We start from the raw sequence: 23,693 nt of genomic DNA, 5'->3' as shown, positions 1-23,693 counted from the left end.
GGCAACTGTCGCAGACTCCAGTATTAAGGTAGTTTTCTTCAGCGTTATAGTATTGTGCTACAAGTTAGTATTCTATGTTCTACCACAAGCTTCCATCCTGGATCCTTTCTTCCTTTTCCTCTAGTGGGCGAGATTCCAGCCCAGATGAGTCGATGATTCCGGCGTTCTCTTATCGAAGAGCATTCCATGGCGCTAGCTGTTCCAGATTTCAGCACCAGGAATGTTGTCGCCGCCACTAACAACATTCTGTATAACATGTTAGTATTCTACATTGCCGCACAAGTTTCCATACTGGGTCCTTTCTTTCTTTCCGACCAGTGGACGAGATTCCAACCCAGATGCGGCGATGCAACCACCACAACGTCTTGCAGAAATGTATTCGATGGCGACTGCTGGGTTAACTTCCAGTAGCACCATCATCAACACACTGTCGTACCAGACATTACTCTTACCATCATTGATTCTATACATGAGATATATTCGTTTTTGCGAATATTGACAACCATCAGCCGTATAATGGAATGACGAAAATGAAAATTTGTGCCGGAGCGGGACTCAAACCCAGATTTCCCGCTTATCGCAAGCGGTCGCCTTACCATTACGCTATCCAGAGACAACTCACGGCCATACCCAAACTTCCATACGTTGTCAATCGTGTGTCTGCAACCTGCCCAGTATTGGCGGAAAAATACTATATTGCACTGTCTGCGTTGTTCAGAAGTATGATGCAATGCTCACTCCGACAAGAAATGATCCTTTCTGTTCCTGCTGAGGGAGTGCTGTCATTCCCTCTGAGAGGAGCAACCCAGATCACCCTCTTGCAAAACCAGAATCCATTGTCGATACCGGTCCGTCTTTGATTACAAGCCTTATTTCTTGTAGCATTACACGATCCTTCATCTTTTGCTCTACCAAGTGTATCCTTCCTTGGTCCTGATTAAAATTCTTCTCTCTTATCAGTATCTTACTTTCGCATGTCCTCAATTGATGCTAATTTTTTGGCGGAAAGTACGTCTCCGTCCATACTGTTTCCGTAACTCACGTCAGTTCATTTTTAGAGTGAAGTTCCAGTAGATTCACCTTGTCCCTTCAGTGCTTCCATCACCTCTAAGACATGCATTTCAAAATAAAAAGTTGCCCGTGTCAACCATTCCTGTATCTTCTACTCAACTTTATTTGTATTTATTGCAATGCAGGAGAACAACTTTTATTGATTTGAATATTATTTTTGTGGAACTGCGTCTGTTGGATCAAAAAATCTTCCCAGACACACTTTGAACTTTTTGGCTTTCAAGGACTGACACCCACTTTTTAATTGATTATGAAATCACTTCTCTTGCAGCCAGAAACAGCACTGTGTAATAATCATAACATTACAATAATAAGTATAGCGCTATATGCTGTTTCCGTGAAAGGTCACGAATCACCAGTATCATAGCGTCAAGCTCAAAAAATATCGTGTTTAATAGTTTTCTTTTGTAAACTGCAGTATACTGGGTGTAGAGAGCAGTAGAAACTGTACACTCTCAAATGATGCCCGATGTGTCCAGTGATGACTACATTTTGCACTGGGCAATCGACAAAGGAACATTGTCTAACACGATATTTTGTGTAGAGGTGCCCATAATAACTATGGACAACCACTTGGAAGAATGGCTTGATGCAGTTCCGCTCGCTAGTCCAGTTTGTGTAATTGTCTCCGTCTCCGAATAACTACTGCAACCTACATCCATTGGGACGTCCTTACTGTATTCATATTTTCATTCCTTCTACACTTCTTACCCCGCATATTTTCCCTCCATTACGAAATTGACTAACCCTTGATATATCAGGACGTGTCCTATCAATCGTTCCCTTCTTTGCCGGTCTGGGTGGTCGAGCCGTTCTAGGCGCTACAGTCTGGAACCGCGCCTCCGCTACGGTCGCAGGTTCGAATCCTGCCTCGGGCATGGATGTGTGTGATGTCCTTAGGTTAATTAGGTTTAAGTAGTTGTAAGTTCTAGGGGACTGATGACCTCAGATGTTAAGTCGAATAGTGCTCAGAGCCATTTGAACCATCATCAGACATTAGTAAAGTCCATGCCACATGTCGTTGCGGCATTTCTGCGTGCTCACGGGGGACTCTACACGGTATTAGGCAGGTGTACCAGTTTCTTTGGCTCTTCGGTGTATATGCAGAAGCAGAATAACTTTTTACAGTGCTGTGGTCAGTCTCTGTTTGCGCGCGAGTGGCGTGACTCGTGGGAAGAGTCGCGGGCTAAATCGGACGACCGGAATCGGCAGGTTCAGTGCAGCCCAGGAGTGTGAAGTGTCGGGTTGCTGCGTTCTCGCGCAGCGATGCAGTTCGCCGTCCGGCATGCGTGGCTACCGGCGGAGGTAGGTGTGTGCGCGCACGGACACCGGAGCAAGAGGACGGCAGATGAAGGAGGGAGGGAGGGAGGAGGAGGAGGAGGCACCGAAGGAGGAGTGTTTTGCGGCGACGTCGCGGAACGAGGTGCAGAAAGGACTGTAGATCATTAAAGTGGGCCGGACGGCGGGCCGGATAGCAGCGCAGGAATGCAGGCAGGCAGGCAGCCGGCAGCTAGCGGAGCCGGCGTGTTCTTGCCGCGACGGTCGGCTTCCCAGTAATCGCCGGCGGCGAGAGATGTATTATTTATGGGGCGTCGCGGCGAGCTGCGCGGCCCGTCTCAACAACGAGCTGCAAACGGCAGCGGCGGTGCAGCAAGAAACCCGACCACCGCCGAGGGAAGAAAAGTCCCGCGGCGGAGGGGAAGTTTGGCGCGGGCAAGGTGGCCGCACTGCGAAAGGAAGCGCCGAGGCTGACCACTCGCCGGGCACCTGTCGCGTTGCGTCGCGCCACGCCGTACCACAGGGGTCTCCAAACTTTTTAGTCCGCGGGCCACAGTGACTCCTCCACGAAGTCATAAGGGCCAAGATCTACCTAGTGGGATTAAAGCACTCCACGATCACCGTAATGTAAGGCTAAAGGAAAGATGAAATCGCAAAAATCTAAGGTTGTGGGAATAGCTAGCACTGAAATGAACTACGATTTTTATTTAATTAGATAATTTGGTTGGTGAACGTACCTGAACGAAATTCTGGCGTATTTTATTCTGGCGAATTTCACCGACAAAAAAGTGTGTCACTGCACATTCTTCACGAAAACGTCCTGCAAAGTTAACGAAATCTCAAAATCATTGTTAGCAACCTATTACTGCAAGACGTAACAGAGGTAGAGTATGTCAACGCATTGTTATTTCAAGCGGCGCAACAATAAGTTTAGCCAATGTCGCGGTGTATTGGTCGCGACAGGCCTCGAAACTCAATTGTTGGCAGTATAGGTACCACCTCAACTATTTGGCGGGCCTGTGGTGATGGTTAGTGTTTAACATCCCGTCGATAACGAGGTCATTAGAGACGGAGCGCAAGCTCGGGTTAGGGAAGGATTGGGAAGGAAATCGGCCATGCCCTTTCAAAGGAACCATCCCACCATTTGCCTGAAACGATTTAGGGAAATCACGGAAAACCTAAATCAGGATGCCTGGAGACGGGATTGAACAGTCGTCCTCCCGAATGCGAGTCCAGTGTGCTAACCACTGCGCCACCTCGCTCGGTCTTTGGCGGGCCTGATGCGGGGGATGTCAGGTCAGCTAACGCGGGCCGGATTGCCGGCTCTCGCGGGCCGGTTTCGGCCCGCGGGCCGTAGTTTGGAGACCCCTGCCGTACCACTCCGCACAGCACCGCTCGCGTGGCGGGGCGTCACACCGGCGCTACTCTTGAGGAACCCCTCACCCGTGCTCAGGCTGTGGAAAACGCGTATGATCTACATTGCAGAGCCAAAGAAACTGGTACACTCGCCTAATATCGCAAAAGGGCCCCCGCGTGCACGCAGAAGTGCCGCATCACGACGTCGCATAGACTCGGCCAATGTAGTGCTGGAGGGAACTGACACCATGAATCCTGCAGGGCTCTACTTAAATCTGTAAGGGTACGAGTGGGTGGAGATTTCTGAACAGCACGTTGCAAGCCATCCCAGATATGCTCAATAGTGTTCATGTCTGTGGAGTTTGGTGGCCAGCGAAAGCATTTTAACTCAGAAGAGTGTTCCTGGAGCCACTCTGGAGCAATTCTGGACTTGAAACTTCCTGGCAGATTAAAACTGTGTGCAGGACCGAGACTCGAACTCGGGACCTTTGCCTCATTCTGGAAACATCCCCCAGGCTGTGGCTAAGCCATGTCTCCGCAATATCCTTTCTTTCAGGACTACTAGTCTTGCAAGGTTCGCAGGAGAGCTTCTGTAAAGTTTGGGAGGTAGGAGACGAGGTACTGGCGGAAGTAAGGCTGTGAGGACGGGGCGTAAGTCGTGCTTGGGTAGCTCAGATGGTAGAGCACTTGCCCGGGGAAGGCAAAGGTCCCGAGTTCGAGTCTCGGTCCGGCACACAGCTTTAATCTGCCAGGCAGTTTCGTATCAGCGCACACTCCGCTGCAAAGTGAAAATCTCATTCTGGAATTGTAGCGTGTCGCAGTGTCCTGCTGGGATCGACCAAGTCCGTCGGAATGCACAATGAACGTGAATGGAGTCTGGTTAATCAGACAGGTTGCTTACGTATGTGTCACCCGTGAGAGTCGTATCTAGACGTATCAGGGGTCCCACATCACTCCAACTGCACATGTTCAACACCATTACAGAGCCCCCACCATCTTGAACAGCCCCTGCTGATATGCAGGGTCCATGGATTCATGAGGTTGTCTCCACACCGGTACACGTCCATCGTGTCGATACAGTCTGAAACGTGACTGGTCCAATCAGGCGACAGGTTTCCAGTCATCAACAGTCCAATGTCAGTGTTGCCGGGCACAGGCGAGGTGTAAAGCTTTGCGTCGTGCATTCATCACCGGTACACGAGTGAGCCTTTGGTTCCGAAAGCTCATGTCGATGATGTTTCGTTGAATGTTTCGCACCAGCATTGAAATCTGCAGCAATTTGAGGAAGAGTTCCACTTCTGTCACGTTGGACGATTCTCTTCAGTCGTCGTTGGTCTCGTTCTTGCAGCGTCTTTTTCCGGCCGCAGGGACGTTGGAGGTCTGATGTTTTACCGGATTCCTGATATTTACCTTACACTCCTGAAATGGTCGTATGGGAATATCCCCACTTCATCGCTACGTTGGAGATGCTGTGTCCCATCGCTCGTGCGGCGACTGTAACACCACGTTCAGATTCCCTTTAATCTTTATAAACTGAAATTGTAGCCGCAGTAACCTACCTAGCAAGTGCGCCAGACGCTTGTTGTCTTATATAGGCACTGCCAACAGCACCGCCGTATTCTGCTGTTTCGACCTTTCTGTATTAGAATACGCATGACTTTACCAGTTTCTTTGGCACTTCAGTGTATATTTTATACACTGGGCGACCTCCTCTACGAAGGTGGTATGAAGCAACACTACACCCAATGCACTAATAACGTATATAAATTACAAATTTATTAATAAAAGTCGCATTTAACTTTTGTCCATGAGATGTTTCCGTGGTTTAAGCCTCCATCATCAGACCGATTCAGATCAACCAATAAGAGGTTTAGGTGTTGCGTGTAAAACGTTTGGTCAACCAGTGGCACTTTCTCCATTCGTGACACTCTCCTTTACCTGCCGTGTTCACGTTATATACAACGCCACATGCACTATGTATACACTCCATACATTCCGTATATACACTGAGGTAACGAAAGTCATGTCACCTCCTAATATAGTGTCGGACCTGATTGCACCCTGCGTGGCGAAGCAACTCAACGTGGAATGGAGTCAACATATCTATTGTCGAAATACATGACCCTTTCTGCCTCTATAGCAGTCTATAAGTCTTGTCGGTGCAAGATTTTGTGTACAAACTGACCTCTCGATATGCCCCATAAATGCCCGACGCGATTCAGACTGGCGATCTCAGTGGGCAAATCGTTCGCTCGAAATGTCCAGAATGTTCTTAAAACCAATCGCTAACAACTGTGGCCCGGCGTGATGCCGCATAGTTGTTTGAGAACATTAATTCCATGATTTGCTGCAAATGGTATACAAGTAGCCGAACATAACCATTTCCTGTCAACGATCGGCCCAGTTGTATCAGAGGACGCAGTCTATTACATGTAAAAACAGCCCACACCATTATGGAGCCACCATCAGGCTGCATTGTCTCTTCTTGACAATTCGGGTCCACGGCTGAGTAGGGTGTGCGCCACACTCGGACCCTACGATGAGTTTTTAACAATTAAAATCGGTACACATCTGACCATGTCACTGTTTTCAAGTTGCCTACGGTCCAAGTAATATGTTCACGCTCCAGGCGATGTCGTTCTGTTAGCAAAGGCACTTATTTATGTCAAGGAGATGGAGGAGATTAGTGTTTAACGTCCCGTCGACAACGAGGTCATTAGAGACGGAGCGCAAGCTCGGGTGAGGGAAGGATGGGGAAGGAAATCGGCCGTGCCCTTTCAAAGGAACCATCCCGGCATTTGCCTGAAGCGATTTAGGGAAATCACGGAAAACCTAAATCAGGATGGCCGGAGACGGGATTGAACCGTCGTATTTATGTCAAATTCCGTCGTACGTCCCAGATTGATTTCTGTGGTTATTTCACTCAGTGTTGCTTGTCTGTTAGCACCGACAACTCTACACAAACGCCGCTGTTCTCAGTCGCTAAGTAAAGGTCGTCGGTCGCTGTGTTGTCCATGGTGATAGGAAATGCCTGAAATTCAGTGTTCTTGGCCCATTCTTGACACTGTGGATGTCGGAATATTAAATCCGCTAACGATTTCCGAAATGGAATGTCTCATGCGCCTGGCGCCAGCTACCACTCCGTATTCGAAGACCATTTGTTTCCGTTGTGAGGCTGAAATCGCATCGGTAACCTTCTCGCGTGGATCACCTGAATACAAGTAAGAGGTCCACAATGCACTGCCCTTTTACACCCCGTATACATGTACATATCGCTATTACCTCAGTGTAAAGGCTTCTAGCCGTTTTATTTCCGCCTTCTCGTTTGCCCGCTTTCGACGCGTAGAGTTCTCCTTCTGCTCTCAAGGTAGATTTTTTGGACCTTAATAGAATAGTGAAGATATGAGCAAGGGGAAAAAGTAATACACTCCCTAAAATCTGTCGGTGAAGCTAATGGAATTATGTGGCAGGAAAATACACTGGAGGAGTTGGCAAGAAACCAACGGAGAAACTCTGGGAAGTTAACTACTGACCACTTGCCTTAGCGATCGACAGTTAGCAGGAAGTATTTTTCAACTTACAGTGAAACTGCGGCAGTTTCTCTTTGCGCAATAGTACCTTTCGACGTTGAAACACTGTACTGAAATAGTACAGGCGAAACTATGACTAAAATGGAGAAAGAGACAGGAAATGTCCTACCTGCGATCCACTGGTAAGGCACGGGTGCACCTGCGCTATCCTTTAACCAAGAGAAGTTGCCGTGATGGTGACCACACTCACCTGGAACAGAAGAGGAAAAAGGAAGACACGTCAAAATGTGGACTCAGACACAATACAGTACATTGTAGTCTTATTATATCCTTGCTCAAAAGATGCAGGCTTCCCAAAGGACAAATTTTTAGATTGAAGCTACACCAAGTCGCCCACTACTTCTTGCAGGCGGCACATTTGGGCCAGCTGACAGAATTGCTTTACACAGTAGTTGTTGTCGTTGTGGTCTTCAGTCCTGAGACTGGTTTGATGCGGCTCTCCATGCTACTCTATCCTGTGCAAGCTTCTTCATCTCCCAGTACCTACTGCAACCTACATCCTTCTGAATCTGTTTAGTGTATTGACCTCTTGGTCTCCCTGTTGCACAAACGTGTCCACACACGAATACAGGGTGTACCAAAAAGAATCATCCGATTTGGCATGTGTATATTTCTGAAACTAGTAAACATATATAATGAATTTAGTTTTTTGATGAACGGGAAACTCAAAAAGTTATTCCTCATGTCTTTTCCTGGGTGTTCAATATGCCCCCCTTGAGGTGCACGGCATATGCCAATGCGGTATTCAATTTGTTCCCACACTGCAGCGAGCATGTCTCGGGCTACAGCTTCCACAGCTGCTGTTTGCCATGTCTCAGTTCATTCACTGTTGTTGGTAACGGGGGGCACATAAACAGTGACTCTTATAAATCCCCACAAGAACTAATCGCACAGGGCGACCTTGGAGGCCAGTAATATAAGACTGAAAAATTTGGTTCAGTGCAACCAATCCATTGCTCAGTAATCCTCTGATTTGAAAATACTCGCACTTTCAGACCCCACTGCGACGGTGCCCCATCCTGTTGGCAAATGAAGTGGTTCTAATCAGTCTCCAACTGTGTGAAAAGAAAGTTCTCATACGTGCTTCCTGTAACAGTGATCTCGGCAAAGAAAAATGGACCAAACACCTTTTCCTCGAAGGGAACGATTTATTGATAAGTAATCAGCATGGTTTCAGAAAACATCATTCTTGTGCAACGCTGCTAGCTCTTTATTCGCACGAAGTAATAGCCGCTATCGACAGGGGATCTCAAGTTGATTCCGTATTTCTAGATTTCCGGAAAGCTTTTGACACGGTTCCTCACAAGCGACTTCTAATCAAGCTGCGGGCCCATGGGGTATCGTCTCAGTTGTGCGACTGGATTCGTGATTCCCTGTCAGGAAGGTCGCAGTTCGTAGTAATAGACAGCAAATCATCGAGTAAAACTGAAGTTATATCAGGTGTTCCCCAGGGAAGCGTCCTGGGACCTCTGCTGTTCCTGATCTATATAAATGACCTGGGTGACAATCTGAGCAGTTCTCTTAGGTTGTTCGCAGATAATGCTGTAATTTACCGTCTAGTAAGATCATCCGAAGACCAGTATCAGTTGCAAAGCGATTTAAAAAAGATTGCTGTATGGTCTGGCAGGTGGCAGTTGACGATAAATAACGAAAAGTGTGAGGTGATCCTCATGAGTTCCAAAAGAAATCCGTTGGAATTCGATTACTCGATAAATAGTACAATTCTCAAGGCTGTCAATTCAACTAAGTACCTGGGTGTTAAAATTACGAACAACTTCAGTTGGAAAGACCACATAAATAATATTGTGGGGAAGGCGAGCCAAAGGTTGCGTTTCATTGGCAGGACACTTAGAAGATGCAACAAGTCCACTAAAGAGACAGCTTACACTACACTCGTTCGTCATCTGTTAGAATATAGCTGCGCGGTGTGGGATCCTTACCAGGTGGAATTGACGGAGGACATCGAAAGGGTGCAAAAAAGGGCAGCTCGTTTTGGATTATCATGTAATAGGGGAGAGAGTGTGGCAGATATGATACGCGAGTTGGGATGGAAGTCATTAAGCAAAGACGTTTTTCGTCGCGGCGAGATATATTTACGAAATTTCAGTCACCAACTTTCTCTTCCGAATGCGAAAACATTTTGTTGAGCCCTACCTACATAGGTAGGAATGATCATCAAAATAAAATAAGAGAAATCACAGCTGTTCGGGAGTGGAATGGTAGAGAGATAGTATGATTGTGGTTCGATGAACCCTCTGCCAAGCACTTAAATGTGAATTGCAGAGTAATCATGTAGATGTAGATGTAGAACTGCACAAAACACATTAAATTTTGGAGAGTCTGTCTCATATAGTACAACTTCATGTGATTGTTCCGTACCCCATATTCTCCCATTATGACGGTTCACCTTTCCGTTTAAATGGAGTATTGCCTCGTCACTGAACACTGAGCGTATAAGAAACCTGTGATCCTCCATCTTGCCAAGAACGAATTTACAGAACTCCACACGTTGTTGTTGTTGTTGTTTGTCACCTTCACGAAGAGCTTGCAGTAGCTGAATTTTGTGTTGTTTCGTGTGTAAACGTCGAAGCAACAGACGCCAGACGGGAATGGGGGTCATGTTGAGCTGTCGAGCTGCACGGCGAACGGATTTCCGCGGAGTTCTTGTGAAACTATGGAGGAGGCGTTCTATGTTTGTGTCAGACACTCGGGGACGGATCGGTGATTTGCCTTTACACAAATGACCTGTTTCTCGGAATTGTTCATCCCACTATGTGCTGTAGGAGGATCCATACCATAACTAGTACGAAAGTCACCTTGAACAGGTATTACTGACCCGCACTGCGTAAACGCAGAACACAAAACGCCTTCTGTTGTCCCGACACCATTTTTACTAGAACTGAAGTGGTCGCACACTGCTGCTACCTAGCGGGAACAATGTAAATCTCGAGAGTTCACTCTTTCCAACAGTACGTTGTTCACGCACGTATCTCATATAACACAATAGTTACGATTTTCGTAAGTCGGATGATTCTATTTGATACACCGTGTATTTCGCAGCAGATGGCAAGTAAATGAACAGATTCTCTTAATGCTTGAATAGAGCACGTTACTGTGCACGTCTTTCTTTCACTTCCGGTCGAGGCCGATACCATTAAAAGTAGGACGCTGCTGTGACTTTTATGAAGTGAAATCTCCGTGAAGAAAACATCAGAGAAATTATCATCTCGGTTACTTGTATGGAAACGTGAAAGACAAAATGGGTCTGAGCACTATGCGACTTAACTTCTGAAGTCATCAGTCCCCTAGAACTTAGAACTACTTAAACCTAAGGACACCACACACATCCATGCCCGAGGCAGGATTTGAACCTGCGACCGGAGCGGTCGCTTGGCTCCAGACTGTAGCTCCTAGAACCGCACGGCCACTCCGGCCGGCTCGTCAAAGACAGAAAAGCTGGTATGTATTTGAAGATGCCGTCTTTGAAACATAAGACTATTACTCTACCCACTGTTAGGTACCACGGAGGTGAAGTTGTGACACTGGCCAGTAGTAGAGAACTATTCCAACCGTGAGTATATAGCGAAAGCAACAAGGAATCGTAATGTTCCTGAATACGTCGCCTCAGTATTTCGTCTCTAGCCTCCGTTCACTCCCTCAGGGCACATTCTTGTCTTGCTTCTGGAACGCTGGGAACGGGCTTCCGGCAGCATATCATCACCTGCGTCTGCCCTGAAGATGCCGTTTAGATAACCGGAACACACACGCTAAGAGCCATCATCCAACGGGTGCTCCGTTAGGCCGACCCGTCATTCACTTGTCACACAACTGATCGCTAGCATGGCACACAAGCGCGGACAAGGCTTTTACATATTCATACTATGCAAACGTGCGCTGCTCCGTGATCGTACACTGTTATTACGTAAAATATTCTAACCTGTACAAGCTCCCAACGGTCTTATTTATCGCCGATTTGAGGGGGAATGATTTCGTTAGAAAACGAGCAACGAGAAACTAAACTGTACAACAGACTGCTTGCAGGTCACTAAATCACGTTGTCCGAGATTATGGTTAGGTTGTTTTTTCCCGTAGAACGCGATGTAGAGAATAGCTAGAAATTGCGATACAGTTTTACACATTAGTTGGCGCGTAGCTCGTTCTTGTGGCACAAGCAAATACCATCATTTGCCAATAACACGTTGGATCTGCTATGCAAATACGGTCTGAATTTTTCTCACGAATCTCCACATACAAATACATTCAGAGAGTCGTTAGTTCAGTGGGGCGCAACATTATTTAAACATTACTTCTCTTTCCTCCGTTGACATCAGGTTGATAGTCTAAGAAATAACACCTCTGGAATAAACTTGAGATGTTATTTGATGTGGCCCAACAGTGAGGTTAAGTTTTGAATATCAGACGTTGCAATATAGTTCCAGCAAAATTCGCACTGGCCCAGAAAATGCTTTTTTTTTTTTTTTTTTTTTTTTAGAAAATTTATGCCAGTAGTTTACTCCACGTAATTAATTCTGATGTGCGATGACCAATTTCAAGATCTGAGTAGTTACATACGAAAATATTGTATGGTTGGGAAGAAATAAGTGAAAATTGCATCATCATTTTGTGTAAAAACGTAAGTCTCACGCACAAACTATTGGAATAGGCATGTCAGCTCTATACAACTGGAGAGGTGAATAAAAGAAGGACTTGATTTTCAAAACAAGTCCTCGAGAACGTGACAGATAGTGGGGGAGTGTATTGTACATTGAACTACTTTTTCCGTATTTTATTTATAAATAAAGTAATTCATTGTTCGCGTGCTTCAGTCTTTTTCTGAAATTACGAAAATTGCTGTGGTAAAGCAAGGTTTTTCGAAATATTAAGAAATATCTCAAGGAACAACAGCGTCGTATACCCCTGAACGAATATTCAACTGAAATTTGGAACTGTTGCAGTTGAGGAAAACTTATGAGTACTATATTTAATAGTTTGTTCCACTATTACTCAACTATGCACCAATAATCAGTAACTGAACTAAAATCAAGTATTATAAAAAATAATTTGCAGGCTAAATAAATTTTGAAATAGTAGTTATTGAAAACTAAAACATGTGCCCGTTTTCCAGACATTAAAGAAACGCTGTTAATTTCCTAATATCACATGTAGCGTTATAGAAAACCATCTTCCGAGTCAAAGTACAAGATGGTACACAGACGCAGAATTATAACTTAACTGCCACAAGTTATGCAAGTGTTTTTAAAAATGTGTAGAATTTTATTGGCCATGAAACTCCGTAACTGGCGAACTAACAGTATCTTCCAGCTAGCTTTAAAAGATTATTCAGCAGATAAATGTGTATCTCTGAAAACATTTTTATAGAGGCTGTACAAAATACAGCCTCTTTTCCTGTCTGAAACGACACATTTCGTAGTATTTGACGACAAATCACCGAGTAAAGCAGAACTAATATCTGGCGTCCCCGAGGAAGTTTCATAGGCCGCCTCCTGTTCCTGATCTGTGTAACCGATTTAGAAGGCAATCTTAGCTACCCTCTTAGATTGATTGCAAATGGTGCTGTCATTTACCGTATTGTTTAGTCATCAGACGATCTAAACCAATTTAAAAATGATGTAGACAAGGTACCTGTGTGATGTGAAAAAGGTGGCAGTTGCCTATAAACAGTGAGAAGTGTGAAGTCATCTGCGTGAGTACTAAAAGAAAAGAGCCTGCTAAATTTCAATCACATGATAAATCACGTATATGTAAACATTGTACATTCAACTAAATACTGATGGGTTACAATTGCGAGTAACTTAATTTGGAATGTTGTGGGGAAAGTGAACCAAAGACTGCGATTAGGTGGCAGAACACTTATAAATGCAACAAGTCTAGTGAAGAAACTGCATACACTAAGCTTGTCCATCTTTTGTTGAAGTACTGCTGCGCGGTGTGGGGTCTGCATCAGAGAAGACTATGACAGAGGACATCGGAGAAGTACAAAGAAGGGCAGTACCTTTTGTACTATCGCGAAATACAGGAGTGAGTAGCACGGACATCATATGCTAATTGGGATGGCAGTCATTCTAACAAAGGGGTGTTTCGTTGCTGCAGGACCTTCTTATGACATTTCGATCATTAACATTCGCTCTGAATACAAAAAAATTAATTGGTGCCAACCTAAATAGGGATAAATGATTAGCATAATAATATAAAAGAAATCAAAGCTCGCACGGAAAGGTTTAAGCGTTCACGTATCTCGCGCGCTTTTCGGGAGAGGAACGGTACAGAAATAGCTTCAAGGCGCATCGATTAAGCCTCTGCCACGCACGTATTTCTTAATTCCAGAGTAATCATGTAGATGTAGATGTCTCACAACAAGGAAAACAGTAGAGAATGCTTGCAAGAGCTTACGGGCAGTTTTCAGGAGTGTACCGTGAATATCAGGAACCCGGTGAAACATCAGGTCTCTGACGTCACTGCTGCTGAAAAAAGGTCCTACAAGAACGGGACCAATGACGACTGAAGAGAATCGTTCAACGTGACAGAAGTGCAACCCTTCCGCAAATTGCTGCAGATTTCAGTTCTGGGCTTCCAGCAAGTGTCAGCGTGCGAACCATTCGACGAAACATCATCGATACGGCCTTTCGGAGCTGAAGGCCCACTCGTGTACCCTTGATGACTGCACGACAAAAAGCTTTAGGCCTCGACTGGGTCCGTCAGCACCAACACTGGACTGTTGATGATTGGAAACATATTACCTGGTTGTACGATTCTCGTTTCGAATTGAACCGAGCGGACGGACGTGTACGGGTATGGAGACAACCTCATGAATCCATGGGCCCTGCATGTCAGCAGGGGACTTTTCAAGCTGGTGGAGGCTCTGTAACGGTGTGAGGCGTGTGTAGATGGAGTGATATGGGACCCCTGATAAGTCTAGACACAACTTTGACAGATGACTCGTACGTAAGTATTCTGTCTGATCACCTGCGCCCATTTCTGTCCATTGCGTATTCCGACTTAGGCAATGCCCCCCCCCCCTCCCCCAAGTACTCTTACGGATTTATGGACAGCCCTGCAGGATTCACGGTGTCAGTTCCCTCCAGCGCTACGTCAGACATTAGTCGAGTCCATGCCACGTCGCGTTGATGCACTTCTGCGTGCGCGCGAGGACCCTACACGATATTAGACAGTTGTACCAGTCTCTTTGACTCTTCAGCGTTAAATATTCTATATTCAAGCGATGTCTCCAGTAAATAATTGAGAGCCAATGTGTCCCTCGTGTACAGTTCGTTTGACAATGTCAGAGGTGTAAGATACTGTGGTTAGGTTCGTAACAAGATACTGGGTCTGATGGCGAATCATTTGAAATGAAACCGGTTAAGTATAGTATATCTACCTAATGTGGTCACGACAGTTGTGAAAAAGAGAGTGGCTTTACTAATTGTTCATTCCGAGTACCGCAGATAGGTGAAAACACCCCGTCTTCAGGCCACGAGTGGCCTACCAGGACCATCCGACCGCCGTGTCATCCTCAGGGGAGGATGCGGATAGGAGGGGCGTGGGGTCAGCACACTGCTCTCCCGGTCGTTGTGATGGTATTCTTGACCGAAGGCGCTACTATTCGGTCGAGTAGCTCATTAATTGGCATCAAGAGGCTGAGTGCACCCCGAAAAAGGGCAAAAGCGCATGGAGGCCTGGATGGTCACCCATCCAAATGCCGACCACGCCCGACAGCGCTTAACTTTGGTGATCTCACGGGAACCGGTGTAACTAGCCACTGCGGCAAGGCCATTGCCGCAGATAGGTGAGGCTCTCGTTAATTGGATAAGGACTACTTTGATTGCCAGTCTTTCCCCCGAGGGCTGTCTTCTGAGGACGGGACATTGCGGGAAGTTGGTCTCGAAGTTCCGCCTCCTCGTGTAGGAGAGGGAGGAACGGTTCCTGAAGGGCGGACGGGGTAAACTCAGGGTCCCCGAGGGAACATCTGTGACGCCCCGAAGGACAGAAGGGGAGTTCGGCATCTGGGACGCTGATGGCCGCAGGTGGCGCCGCGGGATATTGGACGACCAGTGGACTGGCCAAGGGTAAGAAATCCGGCGCAGACGCGGAATAGCAGGCTGCTCCGGGCTGCAGCGTGAACCAGGCAGCACGCGCTATGGGTCTGGCAGGCAACTAAGATTATGACAGCCATCAACACAGCGCGGGCTTAACACTGGAAATTTTCCATCGAAGTTGCGGCCAGAAAAGAAAGACTTGCTATGTAACTCACCCTCTTGACACATCCTAACAGTTTCACCTTGTAATGGAACTTGCCAGTGCGCCTCTGTGCACTGGAGAATACGACACAAATTACTTCACAACACGATCCAATGAGATCGAAATCGTGATTCTACGTTTGCTTTAATTTTGATGTCATAACCGAAGCGATATTACGTTTTACAAACAGACTAGCTGCAGTGACGAGCATTGCGCGGTATGTTTAAAATCTGCCACATACAGTGAATGGCCCTGTGTCTTGCTGATACTTCCAGGGAAGGCAAGCCGCATGGAAAACTGCAATCGCTTCTAATCTAAGTTAATATTTGAAGTGTGCTTCTTTTATCAGCGTTCGATAAACAGAACTACGATATATCTGTTAAAATTCGATAGGAACTAAATGGTTTTGTATTTTTAATTCATTTCCTCAAGTAAATTTTCGCAAACTTTGTATTTTCCCTGTACGAAAAGATGATTAGTTGATCCATCTGTTGTTACATTTTACTGTAAGTAACTCATTGTGTTTTCGGAGAATTCGTCTCCTATTGTTTTAGCTCTGTTGTCAGTGTTTCAAGTGCGGTTGTTTTCGGAGAATTCGTCTCCTATTGTTTCAGCTCAGATTCCGACGTTTCATGTGGTGTTGTGTTCGAGCACAATTCGAACAGTTTACGTCACAATTCGGGAAATCTCGGGTTCTGTTTGATCTCCTGACCGACCCGGGATCTAGTGACTTTTGTTGGTACCATATTCACGACCTACCTTAGCGTTTGTATAGCACTGTGGATTTTAATAACATAAGTAACTGAGAAACATGGACTAAAATATCTTCTAGGGTACACGCGATAGGTAACGACGGCAACCAATCAATTAATCAGAGATTGCTATCATGTTTCTGTCGAAATCTTGAACTCCCGCTCGTCCCGCGATCTAGTTGCATCTCCATATATGTATAATGCACACTTTCTCAGCGATATATACTTACAAAATTTTCTCGGGCTTCCAGTGGCTTAAAATCCACGAGCTTGCGGCCGAATTTTCTTCAGCTATTGTCACGTGGCCACTTGACAATTGCTGAGGAGAACTCGACCGAAAACTCGTGACTTTTAGACCGCTAGACGCGGCTGGAAGCCAGAGAAAATTTTATCATCTGATACAGTCTACGTCCCTCCGAATGTAGCCCACGTCCATCCAAGTGTTTTTTTATGGGATAGTGTAGAGGTCTGAATTAAACTGGCAAGAACTTTTCCATGTTTCTGGTAACAACCCTCACCTTTATATATTACATACGTGTACGTGTCATGTCAGTTTATTAAGTCTTACGTAGACAGTGATTTTATTCTTGTCATGAAGGTGAAGTGTGCAAAATTTTATCAAGATTGGAATGAAACTGTAGATTTATATGAATTACAGAGAAACAAACAAACAGATACATACAAAGGTTGACACTAAATTAAGGTTTATTATTTTATGAAGAACATAATTATTGTTGTATTATCCGTGTATTTCACAGTTATATTTATATCTGAAATCATGGACGTTTAAAATTGCGAAGGTGTACTGAAGAGTTACGCCTCGAAATTTTTTGTGCGTAGTCTCTTCAAGCTCCTAAAATAAAAAAAAAAAAACTTTATTAACAGTCTACATCTTTATTCTTCATGGCTACATATTTGTTTCTCAACATAAGCACCCTGGCAACGAATACATTTCTCGAACAGACACCTGTTTCTTGATACCACCACTGTAGAATGTTTGCTCAGATTCCATCGGAACTGTCGGGAGCATCTTTGGATCATATCGTTGTACGGCCGTGCATCTCGCCGACTGCTCCGGTTCTCATATTCAACAAACTGTGTAACCTGCAGTTGTTAATAAAATCAACATTACACCTTACTCACTCGTATGACATTTGCTGCCCACGTCCCCGTTTGTAATCCATTAGATATACCAATATTTCTATACGTCTTTCCTGCGTCCACGCCTCCAGATTTGCACCTGCTGGCCAAAACTGGAACTATTTTTTTCCAGTGTACGTCTGTTCCGCATTGACGCATTAGCATATCTACCAAATTTGGCTCCCATACGATGATTGTAGCCCACAATGGACTTCTGTGAGTCGCTGCACTTCAATTATTAAAGAAAAAGTGTGTGAAATCTTATGGGACTTAACTGCTAAGGTCATCAGTCCCTAAGCTTACACACTACTTATCCTAAATTATCCTAAGGACTAACACACACACCCATGCCAGAGGGAGGACTCGAACCTCCGCCGGGATCAGCCCTACAGTCCATGACTGCAGGGCCTAAAACCGCTCGGCTAATCCCGCGTCGCCCAATTATAACCTACTGCTAGTGTTTGTTGGGCTCCTGATTGGAGCGACGTACTGTTATTGGCTGCAGAAGTTCGTGGTAGACTGCAATTTGAAAACTAGGAAGACTGTCCACTCCACTCCGCACTGTGCATCCCATGTAGGGGTGGGGCTTCACAGAACTCGCCTCCCCCGCCACCCGCGAGCATCCCTCGCTGTCCACGTTATTACTTCCACCGGAGCGAGGCATCCGTCGCGCTGGGTCCCTTTGCCAATATCTGCCCGTGGGGGTCCAGGACCCCCGCTTCATTGCCAGCCCGTCACGCTGGGAACATAAATAACGCGAAAATAAAATACCTCTGGGCGCTGGAGACACAGGGCCACGCCGTTCTGCTCTGCTGCTATCCCCGCACGCGCTCGTCTCCTCCGGCGCATCTCTTCTTTATTCCGCCGCACTGCATAAAGCGAGCGGAGGTATCCCGGATATTGGAAGCGGGACACCCTGTCCCCCGTAGGAAAGGACTCCAGTACGTGATGAGACGTCTCGTCGGAACACGTCCGCTGGGGGTGCGAGCTGCTGATATGCCCTGCGGGTTGGATACGCCTTTCTCTGCAGGGGCGAAGCTGACATGGATCTCTGGCGTCGCTGATGTGTGAGATGAGTGTAGTTCTTCTAAACCCGGCAGTCTTCTGCTTAGTACTACAATATTTCCCTCTTGTCTAAAAACACGCAATTTGGTGTCAGTTTTTCAAACACTCTGCCCGAGATGTTGTTATGTCGTTGTAAACCAATCCTTCGTATCCCTAATTTTAGAGGTTCGAACCGAGCGACGCTACACGCAACTCTTCACGCACCAGACCCGCACTCGGCAGGAGCGGGGATCGAATCACCGTCTGACCATCCAGTGTTTCTGGTTCGCGCAATTAGCCTAAATAACTGACGGCAAAAGCAGGGATGATGCCCCTGAAAAAGATACCGCCAATTTCGTACCCTCTCTCGGTCCACTCCACGCGACAGCTCAGCCTTTAACGATGGCGATATCGGTGAATGGTGTCGAAGGCTCGAAAATATTATCTCAGTTGACGTGGCACGAAAACCAAGGATATTTCATCTCTGGTATTTTTCTGATGACAGGACACCAATATTTAGTCACCTGGACCAAGATCCGCATCTCCTCAAACGATACCTGTGACCATTCTCCAGGCAGTATGCTGCCACGGCCGACTTGTCCAGTTCTCTTTCTCACATCCCAAGTGGACAGAAAACATTTTATCTAATGCCTTAATAGCATTTTAGGCCTGCAAAGCTGACAACGTCTGTCAGAGCGGTATTCTGAACACACGCCATGCAGGATGACAGGGTGGTCGGTCGGTCGGTCCCGACTGCCCGTCTGTGGCCAGAGCAGCGGAACTTTGCTTTCTTTTTTTAGATCATGTACTTCGGTGTGTTACAGTGAGATCGGTCAAATCCGTACTGAGATGATCCTGGACCACTGGTAGAATTCCCGAAGCTAAGCTGCTTCCACCTCACTCCCCCTCCCCCCTATCCCTTTCCCACAAAACAACTTTTCTGCAGTATTTCCCTTGGCAGATTACAGAATTAATAATTTTGTATCTATGTTTAAGCAGTATTCCAAAAAAAATTACTTAAATTAACTTTGTTGGTGAAAAATAGTGCACACATAAAATTTAATGTGCTGTTGTAGTAAGTCATTACAAACTGTATTACCTTCCCAAAAAAGATGAAAGTATAGTAAAAACTATATCTTAGCGTATATGGAAGCTACTGTACTTTGTACTTTCGATGCTTCAGCGTATGCAAGAGTTTGATTGGCGCTGTAATAACTACAAAATATAGCCGAGCGGTCTTAGGCGCTGCAGTCATGGATTGTGCGGCTGATCCCGGGGGAGGTTCGAGTCCACCCTCGGGCATGGGTGTGGGTGTTCGTCCTTAGGATAATTTCGGTTAAGTAGTGTGTAAGCTTAGGGACTGATGACCTTAGCAGTTAAGTCCCATAGGACTTCACACACATTTGAACATTTTGAACTGCAAAATACGAAAGTAAGACCGAAGACCAATTGCCAGAACATACGTATTTTCACACCAGGACTCAACATAGATGAACAGTTAAATGAAACGTATTCGCAGCTGCGAATATGGACAACCATCAACTGTATGATTAAATGGCGACAAAGAAAATTTGTGCCGGACCGGGAATCGAACCTGGATTTCCCGCTTACTGCGGGCGGTGGTCTTCCCATGAAGCTATCCACACACTTCACGGCTACACTTGACGTTCCACATATTTTAAATTTGTTTGTGAAGCTCGCACTTCTACCTCCATTACGTATATTACCATACAGGGGAGACACGCATGCATGTCCTAAGCAATGTTGCGACGTACTTCTGAACGACAGAGGCACTGCAATATCGTATCGTATTGATGAACAGAATATACAAGCACAACGATTAGAAACTCCTGTAATGTAAATCTATTTATCAGGCACAGAACACTGCCTGGGCCGGCCGGGGTGGCCGAGCGGTTCTAGGCGCTACAGTCTGGAACCGCGAGACCGCTACGGTAACGGGTTCGAATCCTGCCTCGGGCATGGATGTGTGTGATGTCCTTAGGTTAGTTAGGTTTAAGTAGTTCTAAGTTCTAGGGGACTGATGACCTTAGAAGTTAAGTCCCATAGTGCTCAGAGCCATTTTTGAACACTGCCTGGTCTTTACTTAGCTTCGGTTGTTCCTTCGCGTTTCCACTTCGCTGTCATATCGCCAACACTTGACATGGCATGGTTTGGAAGGGTTGAAGGGAATCTGTTACTCATGATTGTACCACGTTCGGAGCGACTGAGGTCTCCTGATCGAACCATTGCGCTGTTACTGCCCGATTCTCTATCTGCCCGCCTCCTTTTATACTATCGAATCTGTTTCTTGTGTAACCTAGTTTTAAATTCAGCATCGCATAGTGAGTTTCAGATACTTCCGATCAAATAGTGCATAGGCGCCCTGTATTTAGGGAGACGAGTAAACTTACAGAGACGTTGTGGAATCTACTTGCTGGTGAAGCTGCGCCTCATATCCAGCGGTGACTCAGAACGGCAGTCGCAGCGCAGAATCCGCTCGTCTCCCCCCCCCCCCCCCCCCCCCCCCGCACACGGCCCGACATCAGTCTCAATAAGACGACGACGCCGGATTTATCTCCCGTCCGTGAAGGAGAGGTCGCTTCCACCGGCGCCACCTGCCGAACACCCTCCGCCACGCACCCCATATCTCGGCCGCGGGCGCACGTGTCCGGCGGCAGTAATGTCCCGCGTTATGCTGACAGTGCCGCGGGGGCTGGCAAGAAGACGAAGAAGAGGTGGAGGAGGAAGAGAAGAAGAAAGACGCGCGTCTGCCCGGCTGGACTTCGGGGACTCCCCGGGCGCCACCGCCCACCTTGAGACGTACGGCTCCCGCGGGGCGGTGCGCCATCGGCAGAAATGAAGGAAAGCGTCTTGACGCGAGAGAGAGGACGAGGAAAGAGAATCATGCCGTGGGGCGGGGGGGAGTGAGGAGGGTGACGTAAGAGGCAAGGAATGCGAGAAAAGGGGGAGTAGAAGACGAGGGGAGCAGTTCGCAAAACTCCTCCCCAGCGGAGGCGTGTACCACGCGAGTTGTTTCGAGTTTCTTTCGGGCAGCGCGGAGGTCCGCAGATTCCAGCGGCCTTACCAGAGACGTTATTAAGGAAGAGCAGCAGTCGTAGTGGTAGCACACAGGGGCCGTTAGTAAACTGTGGCATGTGGCATGCAATGGGGGGTGGATTAGGAGTCAAACTGTGCGGTGGCAAGGGTTCGTCGGCACCCCTGTAATTTGAGGTGCGGATGGTGAGGGTGGGGATGATGTACTGTCGATGACGATGTCGGTGGTTGGAGTTTACCTCTCATGTCCTGGCGAAGTGGCAGGCGGAATGTGATAGTACCCTTCAAGGAGTTGTCAATTAGGGTAGTTCAGTATGAACATGAAGAGTATTTGAAACTTCCTGGCAGATTAAAACTGTGTGCCCTACCGAGACTCCAACTCGGGACCTTTGCCTTTCGAGGGCAAGTGCTCTACCATCTGAGCTACCGAAGCACGACTCACGCCCGGTCCTCACAGCTTCACTTCTGCCAGTATCTCGTCTCCTACCTTCCAACTTGACCGGGCGTGAGTCGTGCTTCGGTAGCTCAGATGGTAGAGCACTTGCCCACGAAAGGCAAAGGTCCCGAGTTCGAGTCTCGGTCGGGCACACAGTTTTAATCTGCCAGGAAGTTTCATATCAGCGCACACTCCGCTGCGGAGTGAAAATCTCATTCATGAACAGCATTTGGTGCTAACAAAAAGAAATATGAAGCATAAGAAAAGTGTCCTGAACGACATCGAATGGGAAATGGAAAGTCAGTCTACGAATGGAGTAAAATAAACAGATGGAAAGTCGGAAGAAATTTCGAGAATATCCCAAGAGTGTTATAGGGCGATTTCCGTTTGCAATATCTATAAATGATCTAGCGGATGTCCGAAGCTCCGTGAAATTGCTCTAAGAAGATGATGTCGTCGATCGGAACCTCTAAACACCAGAATACAGTGGCGAGATGTCAGATGAGCTGCTGGCGATGGAAAATTGGTACAAAGACTGGCAGTTGACCACGAACGTAAATAAATGTAACTTAATGGCGCATAAATAGGTGAAGAAATACACCACTCTTCGATTACACTGTTGGCGATGCAGTAAAACAGAGCCCAGCATTCCGCGCGGGATTAGCCGAGCGGTCTGGGGCGCTGAAGTCATGGACTGTGCGGCTGGTACCGGCGGAGGTTCGAGTCCTCCCTCGGGCATGGGATATGATAATTTAGGTTAAGTAGTGTGTGAGCTTGGGGACTGATGACCTTAGCAGTTAAGTCCCATAAGATTTAAAAAAAAATAAAAAAATAAAAAAGAGCCCAGCATGCTGTCCTCCACGGCGAGTATTCATCAGAGGCAAGGGTACCGTCAGGAGTGCCCCAGACAAGTGTGATAGGACCGTTATTATTTTGTACTGACCTGGAGCACAAGGTGGGCAGCAGTCTGCAATTGTTTGCTGATGATGCTGTGGTGTACGGGAAGCTGTCGTCGTTGAGTGACTGTAGGTTGATACAAGGTGACTTAGAACAACATTTCTAGTTGGTGTGACGAATGACAGCTGACTCTAAATGTATAAAAATGAGTAGGCAAACAAATCTGTAATCTTTGGATACAGTATGAATAGTGACCTGCTTGACACAGTCACGGCTTTTAAATATGCTGGAGCAACGCTGCAAATCGACATGAGGTCTACGAGCATGTGAAGATTATGGCAGGGAAGGTGATTGGTTGACTTCGGTTTATTGATAGTACTTCATGGCAGTGAGGTTTATCTGTAAAGGAGACCGCATATAGAGCGCTAGTGTGACCTACTTTTGAGTACTGCTCGAGTGTTTGGGTTCCACACCAGGTAGGATTAGAAGAAGGCATCGCAGCATTTCAGAGGCGGTTGAGAGACTTGTCAGTGGTAGATCAGATCAACACGCACGTGTTACGGAGGTGCTTCGGGAACTCAAATGGGAATGGAAGTGTTTGCAGAATACTGAAATTGTTGGCGTTAAAAAAGGTTTGTGCCAGGTGGGTTCCCAGGATGTTGACAGTGGCTCACAAAGAAACAAGAAAAACGGTATGCAGCGAACTTTTTGCAACAGTACGAGAATAATGGAGATGAATTTTTTGGAAGAATTGTGACAGGTGATGAAACATGGCTCCATCATTTTTCACCAGAGACGAAGAGGCAATCTATGGAGTGG

At 46.5% G+C, this 23,693-nt stretch overlaps 1 protein-coding gene across 2 annotated transcripts in view; it reads right to left on the bottom strand.

Annotated features, from left to right (window-relative positions):
- Positions 1–23,693, bottom strand: part of LOC126428066 (homeotic protein ultrabithorax-like) — a 1,222,647-nt gene that overhangs the window by 690,121 nt on the left and 508,833 nt on the right. For both annotated transcript variants that reach the window (XM_050089947.1, XM_050089946.1), the window contains exon 2: positions 7,405–7,485. In XM_050089947.1, coding sequence (XP_049945904.1) covers positions 7,405–7,485 — 81 coding nt within the window. The remainder of the gene's footprint in view (positions 1–7,404; positions 7,486–23,693) is intronic.

The sequence above is a fragment of the Schistocerca serialis genome, chromosome 12 (assembly GCF_023864345.2).
Source record: "Schistocerca serialis cubense isolate TAMUIC-IGC-003099 chromosome 12, iqSchSeri2.2, whole genome shotgun sequence".
Lineage (NCBI taxonomy): Eukaryota > Metazoa > Arthropoda > Insecta > Orthoptera > Acrididae > Schistocerca > Schistocerca serialis.
The sequence above is the reverse complement of the archived record's forward strand: the minus strand, read 5'-3'. Positions and strand labels throughout refer to the sequence as shown.